The 22,378-nt window shown below is 44.7% G+C and overlaps 1 protein-coding gene across 1 annotated transcript in view; it reads left to right on the top strand.

Moving 5' to 3' along the window:
- MUC13 (mucin 13, cell surface associated) overlaps nucleotides 1-13,256 on the top strand; it is a 15,730-nt gene extending 2,474 nt beyond the window's left edge. The window contains exons 2-12 of the mRNA XM_026033965.1: nucleotides 41-106; nucleotides 1,239-1,358; nucleotides 2,266-2,372; nucleotides 3,638-3,723; nucleotides 4,865-5,007; nucleotides 6,431-6,559; nucleotides 7,743-7,854; nucleotides 8,975-9,012; nucleotides 10,378-10,465; nucleotides 11,242-11,449; nucleotides 12,326-13,256. Coding sequence (XP_025889750.1) covers nucleotides 1,244-1,358; nucleotides 2,266-2,372; nucleotides 3,638-3,723; nucleotides 4,865-5,007; nucleotides 6,431-6,559; nucleotides 7,743-7,854; nucleotides 8,975-9,012; nucleotides 10,378-10,465; nucleotides 11,242-11,449; nucleotides 12,326-12,376 — 1,077 coding nt within the window. The 5' untranslated portion in view covers nucleotides 41-106; nucleotides 1,239-1,243 and the 3' untranslated portion in view covers nucleotides 12,377-13,256. The remainder of the gene's footprint in view (nucleotides 1-40; nucleotides 107-1,238; nucleotides 1,359-2,265; nucleotides 2,373-3,637; nucleotides 3,724-4,864; nucleotides 5,008-6,430; nucleotides 6,560-7,742; nucleotides 7,855-8,974; nucleotides 9,013-10,377; nucleotides 10,466-11,241; nucleotides 11,450-12,325) is intronic.
- The last annotated feature ends 9,122 nt before the right edge of the window (nucleotides 13,257-22,378 follow it).

Below are 22,378 nucleotides of genomic sequence, written 5' to 3'. Positions count from 1 at the left end.
CTCACCAGGGCTGCCATGTCTCTTCTTTTCCTTCCTACAGGAACCACCACAGCAACCACAAATGCACCGACAAGCACTTCCACACCTACAACATCAGCAACTCCAGGTAAGAAGACAAATGGGGCACTTCTATAGCCCCATTGGGAGACTGATTTGGGGTCTTATCTGAGTCTATGGAGATCTTGAGCACTAGTACATGTCCTCAAGTTATGTCTCGAGGACATGAACTGCAGCATGCGATGGATACACTGAAAATGCTCAAGAGCAGAAGTAAGAACATCATCCTATYCTTCGGGGAGTAGTGACCTGCTTGACTTTTGACGAGAAGGAGAGATGTGAGGCAGACCTGCAAAGTCTTCTGACAGGGAATTTGCAGGAGTGGRCAAAGCACAGGGAGAGGGTGGCTGCGAAAGAAGGGATACCACAGATAGACATGCAGCGTAAGCCATACTGAGCAGCAGGCTGCAAAAAATGAGGGCAAGACATGACAGAGTAAGGCAGAAACAGGATTAAAAGGAAATGTTTTGAGACYTTATACCTCTGCCTCAGCATAGCCCACTGGCAGGGCTGCCATTTTAAGTAATTTTCCCTTTTCCCCAAAGGAACGCAACCTCCCCCTCAGCAAGAACTCCAGCAAGTAGAAAGCAGCAATCTATAGCATGTCTATAGCATGTTCTGCTGCTATAGAAGCATTGGCAGAGCTACAAGTTAATAGCCACATTATGGTGACAGCTATATGCAAAATTTCTTAGCAGCAGCTGTGATACATCTGAGACACATACACAGTGATAATTGGCTTAGGAACCTTCATTTTATTAGTGTTTCTGCAGTAAAATACCCTATATTCAAGCAATGAAGGACCAAAGATGCAAAGGCAGTTGTTATTTGCCATTTTCTAGCTTTATATGTCACATACTTTTTCTTTTTGCTTGCTTGCTTGATGTTTAGCTGTACTAAGGAGGCCTAGATTGTGAGTGGACAATACAATAGAAATTTAATTTCAGCTTATTCTGCATCCTCAATGCTCTCAGTGTGGTATCTTGTGTAGGAAAAASAGCTACTATACAGGCATTAAACAAACAAGCCATAGCAATGTATGGTTAATTGTATCTATACTCTGCAAAATGTATTTGGTAGCATCCTTTAAAAAAAAGATATATGGACTATATAATAGGCTGTGTCTGCTAGTTAGTGCAATTTCAAATAAATCCTCATGTCAAAATCTTTCTTTATGTCAGGAGACATGTGTAGCTCAAGACCCTGTGGAACTTATATGGCTAAATGCATTGCTCTACATAGCACTTTCGCTTGCGTGTGCCCATATGGATTCTACCATAAAGACAAGAACTGTCATGTAGGTGAGTTGCAGAACAGTGATCTCTGTTACCTCACAGAACTCATAAAACTAGAGAGATTTTTCCTCCCATATCCCTTGTTCTCATGTTATAACTGAAAACATAACCAGTCTGGGAAAGTGACTGCTGAATAACGCTTGCTCCGCAGCCTGCTGCAGCTACAGTGACCTAGATTATTATCTTGCAAAACAGAATTGCAGCCAGAGAGGTTAATGTGCTAGAAAAAGGTGTATTCCCTGGAGATTTAAGTATGTGAAAAGAAAGAAGAAATCCTAGTGTAAACTTGACAGTAATAGTTATGGTCAAGATTTTACAAAATTCGAATCCACGTAGACCTCTGAACAAATGGCTTTATTGTCCCTGTGGCCACACGCTCATCGCAGTGCTGTTGAAGTGCATTTCTCAGCAACTGCTGAGGGGCAAGCATGTGTGGAAATGGGGCCTCTTATTTAAGTGTCAGCACACACAATTCTCAAATTTACTTGTGAGCCTAAAGAAGGAGGTAGACACCGAATTGTTCCCTCAGAAATGTTAAGCCATGTCAGCTGATGAGTGGCTGTGGCTGCGGGGTGACACACCTTAATATACAGATTTGTTCCACTAAATGCTCTGACATCTTAGATGAGCAGAGAGGCTTGTTAGCTTCAGACCTTGCTTACAATTTAGCATTCTCAAGCTGCAATTTAGCATTATCAACCAAACCAGACCAGTTTAGTTGGGCCAAGAATCCTGCCTGCTTGTCAAGTGGCAGGCAGGAATGTACTTGCTGCTCCTCCAGTATGTGAAAAAGGGCAGAGATTAATCTCAGCAATGTATCTGCTCATCTCTGAAGCCAAGAGAACCCCCAAAATGTAAACTCTGCTTACTAAAATGCTCTCCAATTACTTCATGTCCTTTATTCTCGTTGCAGGCAAAATATTCCCAGGGCTCATTACACTGGAGTGGTCTTACAGTTCTGCTGTTCAAGTGATAAACTCCACTATGTATGAAGAAGTTTTCCTCAACGTAACAGCCTTTGTGAGTGGTTTTATTTTTTTCAATCTTGCATGTATATTTACTGCTTACCTGAATGTGATGCAGGCAGAGGGGACACATGCTGCCTTTAAAGTTGAGACTAAGATAGTTTCACTTGAGGAAACTACTTTCTTCAAAGAATGGTGCGTGCTAGTTTAAATCTATTCATACAGGAGCTGAATTTTGCTCTCGGATGAGTGTATGCGTGGCTGCTAAGTACAGGGATGTGTCTGAGATTAGGTAGTATCTGCTTTTGTAGTGTCACTTCTCTTCTGGGATGGTCTCACATATATTGCTTCCCATCTTGCTCCATTCCCTCCCAGCAACCATTAGGCCGAGAAGTTTTCCAGCTCATTTACTTTCCTATCTATGCAGTTTGCTAAGGGCTATATAACTCTCAGCAGAATGAGTAAATATAAAATAAAATGTAACAGGTTTTTTTTTTTAGAGAAAGCTATTGTTTCCATACAGCACAAACTTTTCAGAATGGTTGCCCAGATATGTCTAAATACATAAATATTAAGCCTCTTTCATAACCATATTAGTATGGTTTTAATGCTATTAATGACAAGGATATTACATACCTTGAGCATGCAGTGATAGTAGATGGAGTTTGGTAATGGATTTCCTGAGAATATAAATGATAAATTTATACTGCCATGCTGAGACCATGGATTTTATGTCGTTCTCTGGAAGTGAGGAAGGAGAGAGATTTCCCTTGGCTGGAGAACTGGTGAGAAAATGTTTGCCAAGTATCAATCAACAATCATCAAAATAGTTACCAAATTCTTCATCGCGTTATTATATGTTTTATTATTATATTGTATGTTATTAACATGTTGTTATATTACTTGCTATCATTTTGAGGGGAGAGTAACCAAAAAATGTCTCCTTAGAGAACGTTAAAAAATTTCCCCATTTTCATGTCACCGTTTCATGACCTAGCTGCAGAAGTCAATGACCTGCAGTGCTAACTCGCTGACTGGGGTGCAAAGAGGGAGTACCCGAGGGTGAACTTAGCAGCCAGCCAAACTTCGCCCACAAAGTGGCATTTGTTTGACTCCTGTGCCCTCATTCCTCTACTGCTCTCCCCTGTTTTGTTTTACACCTTTTTTATAGCACATGTGACCAGTCACCTTGCTTTATTTGTGCCCTGTACTGGCACGGTCTAAGTCCCCTAGATTTGGGGTCTCAGTGTTTCATGTGACGTCAATCTATGTTCCTGCCTGCCCATAATTCTAATTCATTTATTCATTTGTCTCTTACAGTTTCAAGGAATTTTCATAAATGAGAAAAGCTTTGGGCAGACTGTAATAGTGGAAATTCAGGAAGTTCAGGGAACTGGAACTGGGAGGTAAGTTTGCTTTTCCTGTGGGGTACTTAGCTCACGGAACGATATGGGATGAGCTCAGTTCAGTGTGRCTTCTTTTTTAAATAAGCCATTTTGGAGGTGTTTTTAAAGTTTCAGCATTGCTAGCCTGTTTTTATACCAGAGATTTCCGAGGTGCTTGTGAAATGGGGTGCCTGAGGCAGCTGCGTAGTGCATGTCTCACTTTTAATATCGTATAGGATACAAGCCTGGTGTGATAACTGGACAGTTTTGTCCGTGTGAGGTCTGACATGTCTCTGATATTGTAGCAGTTTACCCCAAAGTTACTGTGTAGAGAAATTAGCAAGGTCCAACTTGGAGTCTCAATATAATTTAAGAAATGCCCTCACCACAGGAGCCCACCGCATCTTATTTTGCCTTTACTGCTCTCCCCTGGTGGCAGGCTGAGTGACGAGGTTATTGACTGTTTTGTGGTGCCTGCTGTACTAGCAGAGCTATGAGGACAGCACCCAGCAGAAGGGTGATGGCAAGCCCTCGAGGCATGGTAACATCTCAAGGCACTGCAGCAATCTACCCCTTAATGACATTTGTGTGCATAGGGTCTGGCTGATGAGCAGGGCTCATCTGTGCTGTTCTCCCTGTCCTCAGGGAGGTCACTCTCAGGAGCTGGTCCAGATGGCTTGAAGTTAGTGTAGGTACCTCGAGAGAGCAAGCAGACCCCTTGACTTCACTGCAATCGTAGCCTGAATTACCATCACCGTGCCTCGGGATGGGCTCTCCATGTCAGGCCTGGGACACACCACAGCCTCATGTGAGTGAGCATCAAGCCATGGTCTAACAGATGAGGTGCTCCTCACAGCAGTTGGCCTGAGGCTGGCCCAGTAAAACCCACCAGTTTCATGCCAATGGCACACAACTCAACAGCCTTTACCTACCTTTATCCATTTACACCTGCATTTACCAGGAAGATGTCCACTAACAGATTTCCGAGCTTGAACTCATTTCCAGGTGTCTTAGTAACCACCTACATTGTGGGATGGAAGAAGTTTGGAGAGGGAGATTTGGCAGAAATCCTCTGTTGAAGATTTATATGAGATCCTTTGAATCTTATTTGGTACCATATGGACAGTATGAGACTTTCAATGACATTATCTATACTTTTCAGAGCTATGCGAAGAAGCAGTTCAGTGGATAATCCAATGAATATAACGCTAATGAACATCTTTGCTGAAAATTCAAATATAACAGAGGAAGACATTGCTGATGCAATAAATACATCAACAAGCAGTGGATATAGTGGATACCGAGGTATGTAATTCCTCAGTGGAGAAGTAACTAACTCCTAGGAACACAGGTTCCTGTCTTTAAAACTAGTTAGGACATTTCTGTGTGCAGCAAAGCCCTTCAAAATATGAGCCCTATTGATTTTTAATAATTAGAGCATTCAATCTTAGACAATTTTGAAAACTCAGACCATCATTGCTTGGCTTTTCTTGTTTGTTTGTTTGTTTGTTATTATTAAGGCTTTCTACTTCCTGTGTAGAGGGAAAAAAATGGAAAAATACTTATCCCCAAATAAGTAACAGCATGTGCATTTTAACCTGCTCAATGTTTTAAGTCACTGGTAATCAGATAGGCCAGTGTTTATAGAGAGATATGTGGCTTTGGTGAATAAGCCAGTGGATGAAACTGTCGTTAGACTTTGCTTCTTCCATAGCTGACCAAGATAGTYTTTCCTGACCTATATGAAATATCTGAGATAGGCTTTATCTAGGCATTCTTATGTCAGAAAATGAGAAGTGTGTGCTCCAGTGCTTTCTTCAGTCAGCCTGGGGGAGGTACACGTATAAATTATGCCTAGAAATGAAGCCTCAGTGATTAGGTATGGAACTAAGTGACTTATTGGACCTAAGCCAGTAGAGTGAATATTTTGTAAACAAAACACAATTTTTTTCTCACTTCCTATTTTGAATTTAGCTTTAGAAAAAAAAAAAAAAAGACATAGCTAATACTTAAGCCATGAACTGGACTTCTTTATGGGCTGAGTTTGGCCTCCAAGGTGACTATATCCATGTCAACCTATGACATTTTCTGTGTCCTAGTCCTAAATTTGAGGGGGAAACAGAAAGAAACAGCAGCTCACAATGGAGCAGAGCAGTTGTATCCCTTTGCCGTGTGCCATCTGCCACGCTTGGTAAACCATTGCCACGTCTGTGTGGAAGAAGTGGGTGTTCCTGGCCCGTGTGTCCTTGTTGAGCAACCAGCATGCTGCAACGAGCTGCATGCCCATAACCTTTTATTATCTCCGCAGAACTTTGTGAGATCCGGGTCAGTTGTGCAAAATGTTAAAGGTTAGTGGGGCTTTGTGTAGATTTTTTAAAGGCAAGTCACAAAATCAGCGTTCAGAATATGAACTTAGGGCTTCCTGGTTTGGCGACAGTTCCAGGGCTCTGAGAAACAAAAGGCCAGAAGGTGTGATGGAAACTGAACCTTGACAAAGAAAGAGGAGAAAGAGAAAAGAAAGGGAAAAGAAAGGGAATAGAAAGGGAAAAGAAAGAACTGCTCAAACTGCTTGAATTTTTGATGTCTGAAAGAAGGCTTGATTTTTTTTTTTTTTTTTTTTTTTTTTTTTTTTTTTTAGAATTACTAAATAACAATTTTATTTTTTGCTGGCCAGGTGACCTGCTTTATTAGCACTAAGATTTGCTTCCTTACTCTTTCTCTGTTAAAGCTACAAGCCACTGTGCAGTTTCTGGATGCGATCTCAGAACCACAGAGTGCAACGAAAATGGTGAATATGCAGAATGCGAGTGCAAAGAGGATTACAGAAAGACAAATTGGTATGATCGTTCTTGTTCAGGTAAGAAATTTTGCTACTTTCTGCTCCTGGATGACTGACCTGGTTATGCCCTGTCTCAGTCCCATTTTGGGAAGGTAGTCTCAGATGTGCTGAACTTACTTAGCTCTAAAAGTCAAGGACATCTGGCTTACTAAGCAAGCCATAGAAGCACGTCCTTGCCTTTCCCTTTGWACACATCCATAATTCTTTGTCAACAAAATAAATCACTAAAGGCTGTGAAAATCACCACAGAAATCAGTAGGTAACTAGTAGCTATTTAAAAGCATTGCTAAACTCTGATTAAGAACTGAAACTTGAATGAATACAGAGTTGAACCAGTTAAATCCTACAGCCTTCTCTGGGAGATATATTGGGCTATATTTTGGAAATAAGCTCCACAAGTTTCTTGGAGTCAGGGGTGGAAGGCTGGGTGCAGCRCAACAATCTGCTCAACAAAACACTGGCCAGTGTTGGTGCTTGTGGCATTACTTGCATTTTGGCAGATTTTTGTAGTGTGCATGAGTTAGGTGATTTTTAGGTTGGTTTTATTTCTTTTAGAGAGCCCTCTGTTTACATTTGTAACTATCTTCAACAACCCTGAAAGGCACCTTATTTTCTTGCTATGAAATCTACAATTCTCATCCCATCAAAAAAAACTAAGATATGAGATTTCAAGAAAAATGATAAAAACTACACTCAGAATAAGATCATGAGAGTTGGGTACAATAAAGGCCAGTGACATGTGAGATTCAGGCCTTCATGGCACCTAACCTGTCTAAATCTGAACCAGTTTCACATTATTTTRTTCAGTATAAATCACCTGCTGTGGTAGCCTACTGCTCATCAGTGGTTTGTCCAATGGAAGAAGCAGTCTACCTTGATATCCATTTCAAGCTATGAAACTAAGTCATTTGAACAACTGTTTACCTCTGATTTTGCTCTCTGTTGGTTTAGTTCCTTTTCTACGTAGGTGCAGCCTATAAAGGCCATTCTGTTGCTTTTAAGCACGAGAAAAAAAAATGTTGTGTGGTTTTTACAGTGCAATGAAAAACTGAAAAATGAAAAATTAAGTGAATTGTCCTAGGTTTTATAGCACATTAGGAATGTGTTATAGCACATTAGGAATGTGTTAGAAATACTCTAAACTGTTGATTTTTCAGGATTACCTTTAACTCACTCATGTTTTTTCCTTCTGAAAATGCAGATTGCAGTAGTGAGTGTTCTGCAGCCAACAACCAGATCTGTGTGAAAGAAAACGGGGTTCCAGCATGCAAATGTTTGGACAACTTTGAAAGGAAGGACAACCGATGTGTGGCGTGAGTACTCAGTTTCTTCCCAGGTTATATGGAAAGATAGGGCAGAGGAACATCTAAAAGAGGGTGAATTCTTAGAGGAAAAGCCAGAGGCTATGCTAGTCAGAGAGATGGTTGAAGTGGTCAGCTCGTGGACAGGTTCCTGTGGTGTCACAAGTTTGGGCATTTCATCTGCTTGGCGTTAGTCTGGATATCCTGACAGATATCCTGGAATCTTTATGTGCCTCGTAACACCTCAGAGGAAACTCAAGGGGATCAAAGGTCATCTGTGAGTCAATGTGGAGGACAGGCCACCTCACACTTACTTTATTGACTGGCCACATGAATGTCACCTATTCCCTCAGAGTAATGATCCATAGGAACTTGGATGCTGAAGCCTTTTAGTAAGCATAAGTCATAGAGCAAAAAGTGCCTGAAGGTTCCCCATTGATATCTGCAGAGATTCTGTTCCCTGATACATTTTGTGTCTCTGTTATTTCAGTTTTCCCTCTGTGGGCATTTCTGTCAGCTCAGGATCAGAACAGAGTAGTGGGTTTTTGTTGGTGGAGTTGAGTAGGTCACCAGTTGGGCTGCACTCCCGTGGGTCAACAGCAGGACCTTACTCCCACATCTATGAGTTCAACTCYTTTTGTTCTTGCTGCTGTATGTGCAGAACAGAACCACTTTTATCTTAAAATGAGTATAATCTAAGTGTGAAAAATGAGAGGAAATGGGAGAATGTGAGGGAAATGAAAGGCTGAGACCACTGACAAAGACTGTGCTTTTCACCCATGGGTAGCAATTCCAAGCAGCTCAGAGGTGTAGGGTTTAGCTCTTTTGGAGAAATTAGGTGCTTTTAACATATTTCAGGCTGAGAATATGAAACTTTGAATGCCCAGCTCACCAATCATACTGAAAATATCAGAAATTTATGCTCCTCGCTTGTTTCCCGCTAACAAATGAAACAAAATGAATTGTTATTAAGATGGTATAACAGAGGAAAGCCATGATGAGCACACCTTGCAGAGAAATTGTTGGTAAACAGTAAAAATATGCAACTGCTTTGTGATCATCTGCTGAATGATATTAATTGTCTTTCTTTTGTTTGTTTCTTTCCCTTTTTGTTTTTTTAACTCTCATGCAGTTGTGCAGTGGGGTACTCTGGAGAGAACTGTAAGAACAGTAAGTACAAGAATTTCTCCTGTTTAGTTACTGCATGGGGAAAATCTCAATGATGTTCATTCTGAACAGAAAGCTGAGATAACAAAAACAAGTAGCAGCCTTTAGGAGCTACTGTCCTATATTGATGACAAGAAAATGTTAGAGAAGGATGAGTGATATTGCACTGCTGCCTGGAAGGAAAAATCCTAATCAAATCCCATGTTCAGGCAGATAGTTGTATTTCATCAAATGACACCTGCATTAAGCCCTATAGCTTTTAGTCATACACAGGTTATTTGCAGAAAAGCATTTAGTCCTCATTTGAAGATATCTTGCAGAGCTGAAGTTGTCACTACTGATGGATTAATTACTCCTGTCTATTTAGCATCAGTAAATTACTCTAATCTGAAATGTTCCTGCTTTAATATCCAACCCTCGATTCTTTATTTGTGCTTTACCTTGCCAGTGCTGCATAGCATGTAGTATTCTTGGTGTAGAAATGATGGCCCTTATTGTGTCATCTCATAATTATATTAGTTCGGAGGAGTGGACTTCCATTTCCCCCCCGTTCTGAGTCACTTTTACAGCTTTTATCAGTCCCTATTCCACTTTCCACTATCATACAGATAGGAAAAGGCATCTGTCCCTGCCTTGTGTTTGCATGTGCCTAAGGTGAGAACATCCAGTGCAGACAAAGGCAGTCTGAAAAACAGCACCTGTGATTCTGTGCTTCTCACAACTCCCCTGGCTTTGTTTGAACAAACGGTGTAACATTTCCCCTTTGAAAGCCCTACAAATTCTCATGCTGCTCAGTCTTTCAGTGGTATGTGCTTAACCGCTCCATGTCTGCAGCTATGAGATCTTCAAGGTTTTTCCTTCTGTTCTTGTATGTGTGTATGTGGGTATGTGGGAGTGTGTTTCTTGATTCTTTTTGTCTCTCCTTTTTTTTTTCCTTTTTTTTCTGCTTAAAAAGTTTGGAGATTGGCTAACAGTAGTCATAGTGCAGCACAAAGAAGAGTACAGGTGTAAATGTTTCACAGGAAGGGTATTTTTCATCCCCTGAAATGTTTTCCTTGAGAAAGTTTTGGGAATCTTAATGCCCCTTGACTTGTTCTTTAACCACAAAGTTATGTTGTCTGCACAAAAAGCAGAAGAGGCTCATTGTTGTAGACTGATTTTGTTTTTCCTTGTTACTTTGTAAGGGCAAAATGGGAAGATTGCATGTTTTTTTCCACTTTCCTGGCAGTTTCTTCACAAAAGAAACAAGCATTCTCACTTCATCCCTCTTTTCCCTTTTTTTTTTTTCTTAAGAGCAACAGCAGAGACTGTCCTTGGCCTTCAATACTTGCTTTGAATTTTCAATTGCTCTTTCTTTGTTATTTCCAGATAGCAAACTCATCCTTATAATAGTGGGTACAGTGCTTGGAGCCATTGTCTTGATTTTCCTGATAGCAATCATTGTCATCTCAACAAGGTAAGCCTATTTCTGACAATTGTATCAAAGCAGCATTGCTGCATTTTCCTAGAGAGGAAACTTAGAGAGAGGGGCAGGAATGTGACCGTGCTCTGGGCCCACAAGATCATTAAGACATGTGGCCATTAGGATTTGTTTTCACCTATGTACTCTCCACACAAATGTTAATTCTTTTGCTGTAAATTAGATCCTGGATGCTTCAAACAAGGCTTTCCAAATACACACCTGACCTATAGATGAAAATCCCACCCTAGCCAATACTGTTAGTGCACCTGATGCAAGGGCACTGATMTAAGGAAAATGCATGGTCCAGATTCAGTCCTCTGCCTTTGCTCTTGGTGCTGCTCAGATGAAGGCTCCCACTCATCCTCCCATCGTGGAGTGTGCACTGAGTGTGCAGGAGAGGAAGGGGCTCGTGGTGATCAGCACAGGCAGCGCAGGGCACCATTTCTAAACTGGACCTAATGAATGTCTTATTTCCTCCTCTGGAAAGCCAATTACAGCTGGTGTCAACACCAACCGTACCATTTGCTCCAGGGACTAGCTGAAAAGGTCAAAGTCCCCCTCTGTCTCTCCTAGCAGCTTTGCCCCGTAAGAGGTGCCAAGCTTTGCCTTCTGTTGCTGATAACAAGGGTTTTGCAATAGGCATGCTAGAAAAAAAAATCTGTTGCACATTTCAGAAGGGGACTGGCCATTGAAAATAAGGTGGGAGGAACAACTGAGCATGGAAGGCACACTAAAAGATCTTTTGAAACCTCCTTTTGTTGTTTCTGAAGATCCAAACACAAAAGAGATCCAGAGAGGAAGAGTCTGATAAAGTCGGGATATTTAAACTCGGAAGGCGCTGGCAATACGCAGACCAGGATGTTCCCCAGAGTGCAGACTACGAGTGGTCACGCGAACCCGGGATATGAGCCAAACAACCCTTACGAGATGGATTACTCGTCCAGGAGTAGCGCTTTGGAGCGGGAATATGATGATGAGGTAAATGTTCACAGAGGGCTGGGGTAAACGTGTCCCCGCGCTGTAGTGTGGAGCCAGAGTGGTGGCTCCTAAACTCCATTCACCTGCCTTAGATCCAAGAGGCCAAAGTGCCTTAAAGACCAATGGGCTGGGAATTCTCCGAACTCGGAGAATCCTGCTTCTGCTTCACAACAAGGGCCTGTGCAGTCACAGCAGTGCCTAAGGTGCAAAGTGCCTTGGAAGAAGCACAACTGTTGGATGGCCAGAGCACAGGGCTCCTGTTGAGCAGAGCCGTGCCTCCGGCTGGAAAGTGCCTCCCGAAAAAGCACCTATGTTTTATCCTTGTYCTCTGCAAGGGGCTGTGGAAGGAGCAGGGTCCTTGAGAAATGACATGGAGATTCACTGGATCCTGCTTGCATCCAGTAAACAGGACGCGTGTTGCCCAATCGGGGCTTTGTTAAATTGATATTTTTGGATATTTTACTATTCCTGGTTAGTGAAGAACGTCTATTTAATTGCAACACGCTTAAGTGTTTTGCAGAATTGAGGCCAAAACCCCAAATATGAGCAACCCAGTAAACATGCTGTTTTATTAAAAGAAAAAAAAAAGGCTTTCTAAAAATTCTTCCAATAAAAAGAGAAAAAACATATATACTTTTGCTTAACATATGTACAGTTGCTTAATCAGAATCACGTGGATTCTGACTTCTCTAATTTTCAAAAGATTTTGGCTGGAGAAAATCTGTCCTTAAAATACATTTGGTTTTCCATTAGGTCTGATGTTGCTTGGTGGGAGAGCCACCATGTGCAGGATGTCACATCCTGAGTTATTCTGAGAAGGAGGCATTTTGGCCCAGAACTCTCCTTATTTCTTTTCCTGTACAATTTCTTTTCTAGTATGAAATCGCAAAGGAGCCTGACGGATTTCGGCTGCAGCGCAGATACTGAGTGACCGGAGCTGCAGACGGATGAAGGACCACTGCAACAACAGATCAGACCAAAGGTTTTTACGACCTCTTACTTCAGCTGCAGGAACAGCCAAGTCCATAGTACCAGATTCTCTGAGGACTTTCTAAATGACGACCGCTTCTTGAAGGAGATAATGCACAGTAACTTGCTGAAATAAGTGAAAATAAAAATGAAGCAGAGAGTAGGGAGGAGAAGGGGACATCAAGAAAACCCCMAAAACCCAATGTGCCTAAACATCAGACTGCCTTAAGGAGGCCTAGTCACTGGAGAGTGGATGTAGGCAAGATACCAAGGTGTTAATCCTGTTGTTTTTCAGTTCTTCCCAAAGAAGAAGCCAATATATGACGCTGGTATATGCCAATATATGATGCCTCAGTGCATGATCTGTCATCCATGTCAGCCAGTGGCAACCTGCCCAGCTTTGAACAGTCAGGACATTGCCAAAAACCCACAGGATCAAAACTGATCTTTATGTGACCCTAAGCTCCTTCTCTTTACTGTATGAGTTACCATCTTTTGCCCTCATTAACAATATCTTCAAACTGTTTTTCTTCAACTTGCATGACTAGATTGCTTTTACGTTCTCAACTGYTGTGAAAAACATTGTGGGTCTTTTTGAGTTTCACACTCAACTTTTGATGTTATTATCTCAGCTCTTTTTATTTTTCATTTATTATATATGCTCAATCCTTCTGAAAAAGCGCCCATATTTTACTGYGTAATTGCCTGTACATTTACACTATCCATTGGCTAGCATTAGCATTTCTTGTACATAATATATATATGCCCACATATGTACATATATTTATAGGCTAACTTCATCTAAAGTACAGATTAATTTTGTGTTTTATTTTCTTTTTTTTTTTTTTTTGATATGTACAAATTAACTTTTCCTAATAAATGTGAAATTTCTCAGTTCCAAGGCTTTCCTCTGTGGCTGCCTAGTGGTCAAATATTTTTGTTCRTTTATTTTACCGATTCAGGGACTATTTTATATTAAAACTTGTAGGGGTGAGGTGCAGGTGTGCACAGATTGGTTGGMTCCACATTTGCCTGTCACTAAGAAGAGCCAGTCAGAAATATTATTAAACCTCAATGAAATGAAAAYGCTTATTGATGTAGGGCTAGCACCCACTGTCTGTGGCAATTTTCAGTGGGAAYGGGGTGGGTTAATGCAGTTAGGTCTCCTTTGAAAATCCTGGCAAAGCTACTAAAGTGCCAGGCAGTTTCTCTCTGTTGTGTTTCTGGTTTTGCAATGTTCACGGGCAGAATTTATTTATTTCCAGTCTGCTCCTGTCACCTTCGCTGCTGTCACCTGCCTGAGCAGCGCCTGCTGTTTGTAGGTGCCACAGGGTCCAGGCCCTGGTGGCTCTGGCCACCCTGAACCAGCTGGGTGCATTTCAGCGTGTGCAATGTGACATTTACTCCATGTGAGCTAGCAGGACTTAGCTGCTTAGGACAGATTATTCAAAGGAGGGTAGAAATTTGGTCACATTTTCTTGACTTTTCCTCTGACCCTTCAGCGCTGGGTTAGGACTGTACCTTTGTGGTGCACACAGAGTTCAACACCAAAAACACTTAAGCTTAGTACGTGCTTTTGCTTTGTACAGCCAGTTCCTTCTTGACCCTTTTCAAGGCTGAAGCTGGTGATTATCTTGAGTCTAATAAAAATATCTATCTATAGCAAGAGTATCAGCCCCCAATCTTCTATCAAGATAAATTGCCAGGTTCATCAGCATGGTGTAAAAGATTCCTTAAAATACAAATAACTTACAAATAACTGCAGCCAGTTACAGAAGGGCATGAAAAGTCTTTCAACCGTTATCTGTTTATTTTGCAATGAGGTAGGTTGGGAAAGAYAGCTGAAAGATCAACCGTAAGCGAAACTCCAATGCAATAAAACTTTAATGAGGGCGCAATATCTGGGAATTCAGTGTCAATGGTAATAAAACACGAAGCGGGAATAGTCAGGTGTGTGCGTCATGTAACGCCAGAGGAATTTTCATTGCTCTCGTTCAAAGCACAGTTCTGCAGCTGCACCCACTGCACTCGCCATCTCACCACCCGCGTCCCTTTGAGCCTCTGTCTCTCAGATTTGGCTTCAAACTCATGATTCTTCAGCATTTCAAGGGCTGCWACAGCTATTTTGTCTGGGTTCAAATTCTGTGGCCAAAGGGTGAACTGGGAGGGAATTTACCCCTTTCTGGGTGTTTACAAAGCATGGTTGTACATGGGGAGCAAACCCCATGCAACCCTCTCACCTTAGTGTGAGCAACAGGGTGAAAGGCCCAGGGAAACCGTATGTGTTTCCACGCCAGCCTCTCCCATCCGTCAGCACACTGAGGTGCAGGKTATCCGGCTGCCACGTCACACACGGATGGGGAGGAGGAGGAAGAGGATGTGCTGCTTCACCAGCCACCTGCTTCCAACTCAGCCTGAAAACTGCGCTGGAGATGTTTCTTAACCAGTGCTTGACCAGGGACAGAAGTTTGGGTGGTCACCTGCTTGCGTAGAGGTGCTGGGGTAGCTTGAAGCACAGGCAGTGCTCAGGTGTCTTGTCCGCCTGTGCGCAGAGCCGGGTGACGCATGCGGGAGCTGGGTGTCCAGCCTGGCACGTGAAAGGCAGCACCTTCCCGCAGCGAAAGCAGGAAGCATTTCGTGTTTATTTACCTGCTGGTGAGACCTGCTGGTTTCTTTCACGAGGCCACGTGTGCACAAGGCCGRCGCGTGAGCGGCGTCACCAGCGGGCTGGGACGTGCGGTGGGAGAGGCGGCTCTCCCAYGGAACGCGTGTCCGGGGACTCGGCTTTTCACTGCTCGCCTGCCACCCTGGGGCTCGAAGGGGTCAGTAGCTGTGTCCGCAGCAGCTGCTGGTGAAAGCAAAGCAAACAAGCAAAAATTCATATAGAAAACCTCACGAGAGTCTGTGCTCAGTTGTCTTTGATTCTCACGGAGGCCGGGAGAAACCCAATATCCTGAAATTCCTCCCCATCTCCAGGCTGCCCCAGCTGCTCCCAGAAGGTGCAGCTCTGCTGGCAGATTCTCCTGCTCAGGCCATGCCCAATGGATAGGCTCTGTCTGCTGCATTTTTCCTTCAGAAACATGGCCTGAAGGCAGGATCCAACAGCATTTGGCTCCTCCTGAGTGGAAAGGAGCCTCCCCTCATGTTTCCAGTGGCACCTTCAGGCCAGGGCCCTTTCCCGAGCGCTACAGGAAGGAAAAAGCTGACGGATAAAATCATGGGCACAGATCTATCATATCTAGGAGTAAAATAAAAATAAGTGGGAAGTAAAAGAGGAAGGGACTGTAAAAAGTGCCCGGGATCACATGCACCCCTGAGCTAGCACGTGCTATTGCCCCTCCTGCAGCAGACCCATGGGCAGCCCGCTCCGAGGGGACATTTCTCCTGTTCCCTGTCTTTCCTGGCGCCAGCCCTGCCTGAAGGGTCGTGCCCGGGTGTGTGTGAGCTCTGTGCCTCCTTTGCCCGAATTACACACAGGTTGCTCATCAACCATGAAGAGCCAGGGTGAAGGGCTGCACGCCGGGCCRAGGGAAGTTTAGCCAAAAACAGCCTCGTAAAACAAATGGAGTGTTTTCACAAGCAGGAAGCTCAGAAAAAAAAAATGCAAAGTGCTTCCTGCTTTGGGGGCTGGAAAGTGCTGCCTTTCATGTGCCGACCTCCAAATCCAACCTCACCTCCAAAACCAACCTCGCCGGGTTTCTTCCGCACCTTTCCTGTGGGAGAGCAAAGTTAGCTGCTCACCAAGGTAGCGGCTCCAACCCAGCACCTCCTGGTGGAAGCAAAGCAGCCTGCAAAGAGCTCCTCACYAGCCCCATGCCTCCTGCAGTGACCACCGAGGTGGGATGACCTTGGGGGACCATGGGCAACGGGGCTACCTACCCACTGGCCACGGCCTGGCCTGAGTGGTGGGAAAGGGCCTCCTTGGCAGAGATCTCCTCAGGGAAGTGGTGGGACTTGCAGGGCCAGAAAAGGAGGAAAGGGGAATCTGATCCTTTTTCCACATTTTTTTTTTTTTTTTTTTTGTCTTGGTCTGAAACGCTAATACCTCTGATAGCAATTTGAGGGATACTTACCCCAACCTTTTCCCCCAAAGTTTTCCCACTTTGTGCTTCACTGTGTCCTCTGCCAACCACTTCCAACAGTGACATTAGCAGCACTACTGGTTGTGCTTTGGTGGGCTGAGGAGACGATGGGGGAGGACATGGAGAGCTCTCCAGCTTTCCGTGGCAGCTCCTTGCTGCCTCCAAGGGGTCTTCTTCCTCCGTGCCCTTGATGGGTGTCATTCCTACTCAGCTCGTGCTTTTGGAAATGAGCCTGGTTAAATATTAGAGAACTTCTGCCACTCCTCTGGTCGTCAGCACTTGGGTGCAGCTGCGAAGAGAAGATCTGCATGAATGAGACCCGGAAAGCATTGGACTTCTCAGAAGAAGTCTTTGATCTCCACCGTACCGATCATTTTATGTGGTAGATTAACCAAAATACACAACAGCATATTCCAGAGGTCCTAACAGGAAACTCCCACATCCTGGACTCTTCTTTTTCTTTTTAATGGTTTATATTTAGGACATTTAATAGCGTTAACATAATACTATAGTGATGAAGTATTTAATTCCCTCTCCAACAGTGGAAGGTTGAAAATGGTGGGAATTGAGGGTCAAATACAGGCAGGTATTTCAGTGCCTAACTTGTTCTGAAATTAATAGGAGTTAGGGTCCCTGAGGAGGGATTTGTGGATCTGGGCTGATATATCATGCCTATAAAACATGCAGGGCTTGTGTTGCACATGTGTAGCAGTAAGTTATTATTCTTTCAAAAGAAATCCTTCCTTTTTTATATTGTTCTCATTTTCTCAACTGTTTTTCCTTTCAAAGGCCACAAAGAGTTTTCTGTATGAACAAAACCTGTGGCAAGATGACTATGCTATGCTGGGCAAAACCTATTTTACATAAAAATAAGCAAGAAAAAAAAATAAAAATTAAAATAAAATTAATTAAAAATCCACCTTTCAACTTTTTTTTTTTAAATCTGCATAGGGCATTAGGAGGCCCAGACCACATGGCTTCAAGGTGATTTTTTTTCTTTGCCAAGCCCAGCTTTTGTACCCTCAGAGCACTCTGTTCGCTCAACCTTCCTGCTCAAGCAGGCACACCTAGAGCATGTGGCACAGGGTGGCATCCAGGTGGGTTTTGAAGACCTCCAGAGAAGGAGACTCCACARCCTCCCTGGGCAGCCTGTTCCACTGCTCACAATGTCAGTGGGAATTTTGCCAGTGGCTTCAGCAGAGCCAAGACCCACTGCCTTTGTCTGTTGACATATTAAACTATATTTAAGGAAGTTTCCCCCACATACACATGTGCGAAGGGAGTATCTTTGGGGTTTTCACCCCATGTGCATTTTACAACAAGCCTCTGCTACAACGGCACAATGAATGATCTTTCTTGGGTCTTTCTATCCCAAATGGCCCCAGTTTATCCGAAGCAAGACCCGCACTAGAAGGGAAGGGTTTTTTCGTGCACCGAGGCCAGCAAACCCTTCTCCACAGCTTTGCTGCTCGGTCAGGGCTCTGGCCACGAGATGGTGCTGGCACTTTGCAGTTGACGGAGAGGCCAGGAGAAATGGAAGAGTTTTTGAGGCGCAGCTGAGGCCAAGCATTAACAGGGACCGGGGCAGCTCACGTTTCACCCCKTCTTGTGCCTCAGCCTGTCCCTGGAAGGGCCAAGCTCCTCACCCAAARTAGCCCTTAGGGCAGCCCTCTTCCCAAAAGAAATGCCTGGAGCTCTGCCGGTGCTGGAACGTGCCAAGTTCCAGCTGGATCCCTGGCCCCTGCCTGCAGAGGGACTCGTGTTTAGGTGCCTTCTTCTATCAGGAGCGGGATGAATGTCCTCCCTCAGCATCTCCCTTGCTTCCCAGCCTTGTAAGCCCAGGGACAGACATGCCCATGGAGTATAACWGCCCATAGGATGCAATGTCTTCTCTCCCACCCCGAAGGCAGTAGATCCAGGAAAATGGATGTTCCAGAGCTAATTCCAGTCACACTCCTCCTTCAGGGCCAAACTGACCTTTCTGGGTGCAGCTGAGGCACCTGAGCTTGCTCTGCTCCTGCACAGAGCAGCTGAGCAGGATGAGATCCCAGCCTAGACCTCGTGCCAGGGAAAACGCTTCCAGCCAATGTGTGCCTTGTATAAGGACTTCAGGAAGGGAAGAAAAATGGGCTTTGCCCTTACAGCCACTTCAGTGATCTGCAGGGCACCAGATCCAGCTCTGCTGACCACTCAGCATCCGTGAACGGTGAATCAGCCCATCCACAAAACACAAAGCCTGTGGGAAGCTGCTTGTGCAAGGAGTGGAGGGAAAGTGGGTTTTTACYGATTAAAGAATATTTTCAGGAGCCGCAAAATTATTTTGAACAGTGTTTTGTTTTATGCAGGACAGGAACAAAATTTGACATGAGGATTTCTGGGTGCCATGCTCTGTCCCMCAGCATGGTTACAGTTTTTCCTCCTAGTGGCAGAGAGCAATAGTGCTGCTCTTGAGTAGYGAGGGAAGAGCTTGGTCCTCAAATGGTAAAAATAGATATATATATATTAAACAGCAGGAAGCAGCAAAGTGAATGGCATCTTTAGCTGGAGGACAGCATACACTGTTTAAGAAAGAAGGAAATTAATCACTGTGTTTTGTGGCATGTGCTTGCTGCCTATTGCTGCCATCTGACATGGATTTGGAGTGAATTAGGGTTTTGTTTTGTTTTGTTTTGTTTTGTAGCTGTAATGGGAAAAAAAAAGAGAAAAGAAAAGGAAAATTAAAAAAAAAATAGTTTTTCCGTCTCTTCCATCTCTGTAAAACCCCAGCAATGCAGCTCTGCTGTGGGTGAAGGCACCGTTGGGAGGGCAGAGCTACATGGTGCCCAAGTTTTCTTGTGCTCCCACTTTCAGACACAAGCRAACAGCACAGTGAGGRATGGGAGAGGAGAGGAGAGKTTTTTTAATACAAGAATTGTTCACAACATGTTCTCCAAAGTTCAGATTTTTGCCTTTTGTTCATTTGCCTTTTATTGCATTCCACTGTCCTCCAGCCTGACTCCAGCTCCCTGCAAAATTCCAAGCAAATTGGCCTTTTTTAAACTATAAATCAGCCCAGATTGTTCAACATTAGGCTCCTATTTCTCTTGTCTCTTGGTTTGTGGAGAGCTGCTTGGTCCAAAGGACAGGGAGACACTGAGGTCCTGGCAGTCACTGCTGTGTCCCTGCATTGCCCATAGGCATCAGAACACTGATTTCTGTGTTTCTGCCCCAAAAGGCGACGACTTTAGTGTGAAGGGTAGTTTTAGTAGTTTCAGAGGTTCTGCTGGTGTGGTAGGAAGCCGTGCCTGAAATCCCCAAATCAATGGGTTCTTATCCGGTAATGAGCTGAGGACCTTGTTGCGTTGTCCTGCAATGAGAGGAGTCATGCAAGCRACGTGCCCGATATCTAGGGATGACGCTGGGGTTTCTGCTCCACCCTGCCTTGCATATGGGAGATGCGAAGGTTCAGGCGGTGCAAACCTATCTTTAAAGCACCCAAAGTATCTCTTGATTTTGACCAATAACAAGGAAGCCATAGGACTGAGCTGGAGTTACATCAGTTTAAAAGCACCTATCTGGGTCAGATACACTGGGTTAATTACGTCTTACTCTTACTTTGACCTTAGCTTTAAAATGCAAGCGATAAGAGGGCAAACCCAGAGATTAGGCCATTTGAGGCCTCGGGGATTTCTGATTTCTGWTTGAGCAGAAYGGTGCAATCAAATTCAATAAACRTRAAAATGAATAAATARATAAAAACAAGTTCAAAGGCCTCYGTGGGACCCAGGTTGTTGATGGAAACCGAGGGCCTCCCGGGCCACGTGGTGCACACACATCTGCATCCCTGGAGGAGGAGGATGGATGCACAGGGGACAATCTTCATCCCAGGCCTCYGCTGCCCCCCCATCCTTGGCTCCCTTGGGGAGCTATCTGGAGCGCAGGGCCCCTCGCTCCTGGGAATGTGAAGGATTTACACAGCCTCGCTGCAGACCTGGTGTGACTGCCCAGCTCAGCGCTGYCCTCGAGCACATTTACCCCTCCGTTGGCGAGGGCAACCTGCGCCGAGCCGAGATAAATATATCCCGTGAGTCACGAGATCCGGAGCCTCGTCAGCACCCGGAGCAAATCCCTGTAGAAAGTCACCCCTCCCTGTGCCTTCCTCAGCCCCTTCGCCCCCTTCTCCATCAGCGGCTCCCACAAGGGAGCCTTGTTCCCCACGGAGCAGCCTCCTCTGCCCGCTCCGCTTTCCCTTTCTCCCTGTTATTCATTTACCACTTGACCTCTGTGCGTCTGAGCTTTATCCCTGCGCGTTCCTGGCTGCAGAGAGCCGAGCGGGAGCCGATGGGGCAGAGGGGCCCGGCAGCCTGGCAGCAGGGCCAGGCACGGGATGGTTAAAGCTCTCGTGCACACAAATATCTATGAGTCCAAAGCCTGGCTTGGACCTGGTTCTGTGGCACAGAGTGGCCCTTTTGGCTGGTTATTGAACTGAACCAGCTGCTGGTGGAGCTTTTTTCCTCCCTCTTTTTTTCCTATGGGAAGTTTGTCACCTTCACAGCATTCCTGCACTTCGGATTTAGCCACAGCAGTGCAGCCAACGTGTTGCAACTTTTGCAGACGAGTGTTTCCAAAGACAACAAATAGTCACTTTGTTTAAATCTGACCCTGTTGCTGGRTTTAACCTTGGGTATGAAGACAGGAAAAGCTACAGTTTATGGAAACCATATTGAAAAATATTGCAAGCAAAAGGAGGGAATTTTTGCAAGAGGTACTTCAATTAAAATCTTATTTATGAGAATGGGAGTATATCCACTTTGAATTACGTGCATGTGTTTTATGCAAAATCTAATTGTTGGAGGTAGTTAGACATTAAGTTAAAGTGTCATAAAAGTTTGCAAGCCACAGGTCTTTAGCTATTACTAGAAAACTCCCTTAAAAATCAGCTAGCAGAAACCTGGTTCATTTATGATTAAAAAAAGAAGATGATGAAGCAAAAATAAACCCAAACAGCTGCCTCAACACAATAGTAAACCCATCRTTTTCCCTCTGGCTCTCAGGTGTTGATGTCTCATCCTGCTAGGGATGGGCAGCAGAGAAAAAGCTGCGAGTGGTGCTGTGTGGATGCTCTCGCTGGGGATTTATTTAACAGATGGACACGGTGTCCATTTGTTTGTGCACTGAAAATCCCTGGAGCAGGGAAAAGCCACAGAAAAGCAGCCACTGACCCGTGGGGAAACACGTGCAAGCGCTGCAGAGGGCAGAGCTCTGGGAGCCGAGGAGGAGGGCGCTGGGTGCTTGGGTGGCTCGTGCCCATGCGGGCAGCGTGTGCCAGCCCTGGTGTCTGTGTGTGGGCACGGGTGTGTGCACGTGCATCCAGTGCATGATCCCAGGTGCACAGGCCTGTGTCCCTGCGTCTGCACAGGTGCACAGGCCTACAAACCCCAGGTATGCCTGCATGCATGGGTCTGCATGTGCCTGCACATGTGCACCTGTGGCATGGGTAGCAATGCAAGGCAGCAAACCCCAGGTATGTCTGTGCACATGGATCTGCATGTGCCTGCCTGTGTGGTCTGGGTTGCAATGCATGGCAGCACWCATGTGTGTGTGTGCATGCACATGTGTGCATGTAAGTACCCACGTGTGTGCACGACTGTGCCTCCACATCCACTCCTGTGTGCATGCATCTGCATGCACAACTGTGCGTGCATGTGTGTAGCCGTGCATGCACGCACGCCTGTGCCTGCACCCATGCTGCGTGTGCACGTGTGCACGCACRCGTGTCTGTGTGTGTGTGTGTGTGTGCAGCGTGCACACGTGTACCGCGCGTGTCTGCACGTGCACGCGCTTGCACCCACCTGGGCGCGCGCGTGTGCACAAGCCCGCGCGGGCCTGCGCGCGTGTG

Source organism: Nothoprocta perdicaria, unplaced genomic scaffold (assembly GCF_003342845.1).
Source record: "Nothoprocta perdicaria isolate Ctin4 unplaced genomic scaffold, notPer1 scaffold_0, whole genome shotgun sequence".
NCBI lineage: Eukaryota > Metazoa > Chordata > Aves > Tinamiformes > Tinamidae > Nothoprocta > Nothoprocta perdicaria.
This window is presented reverse-complemented; position numbering and strand designations above follow the sequence as displayed.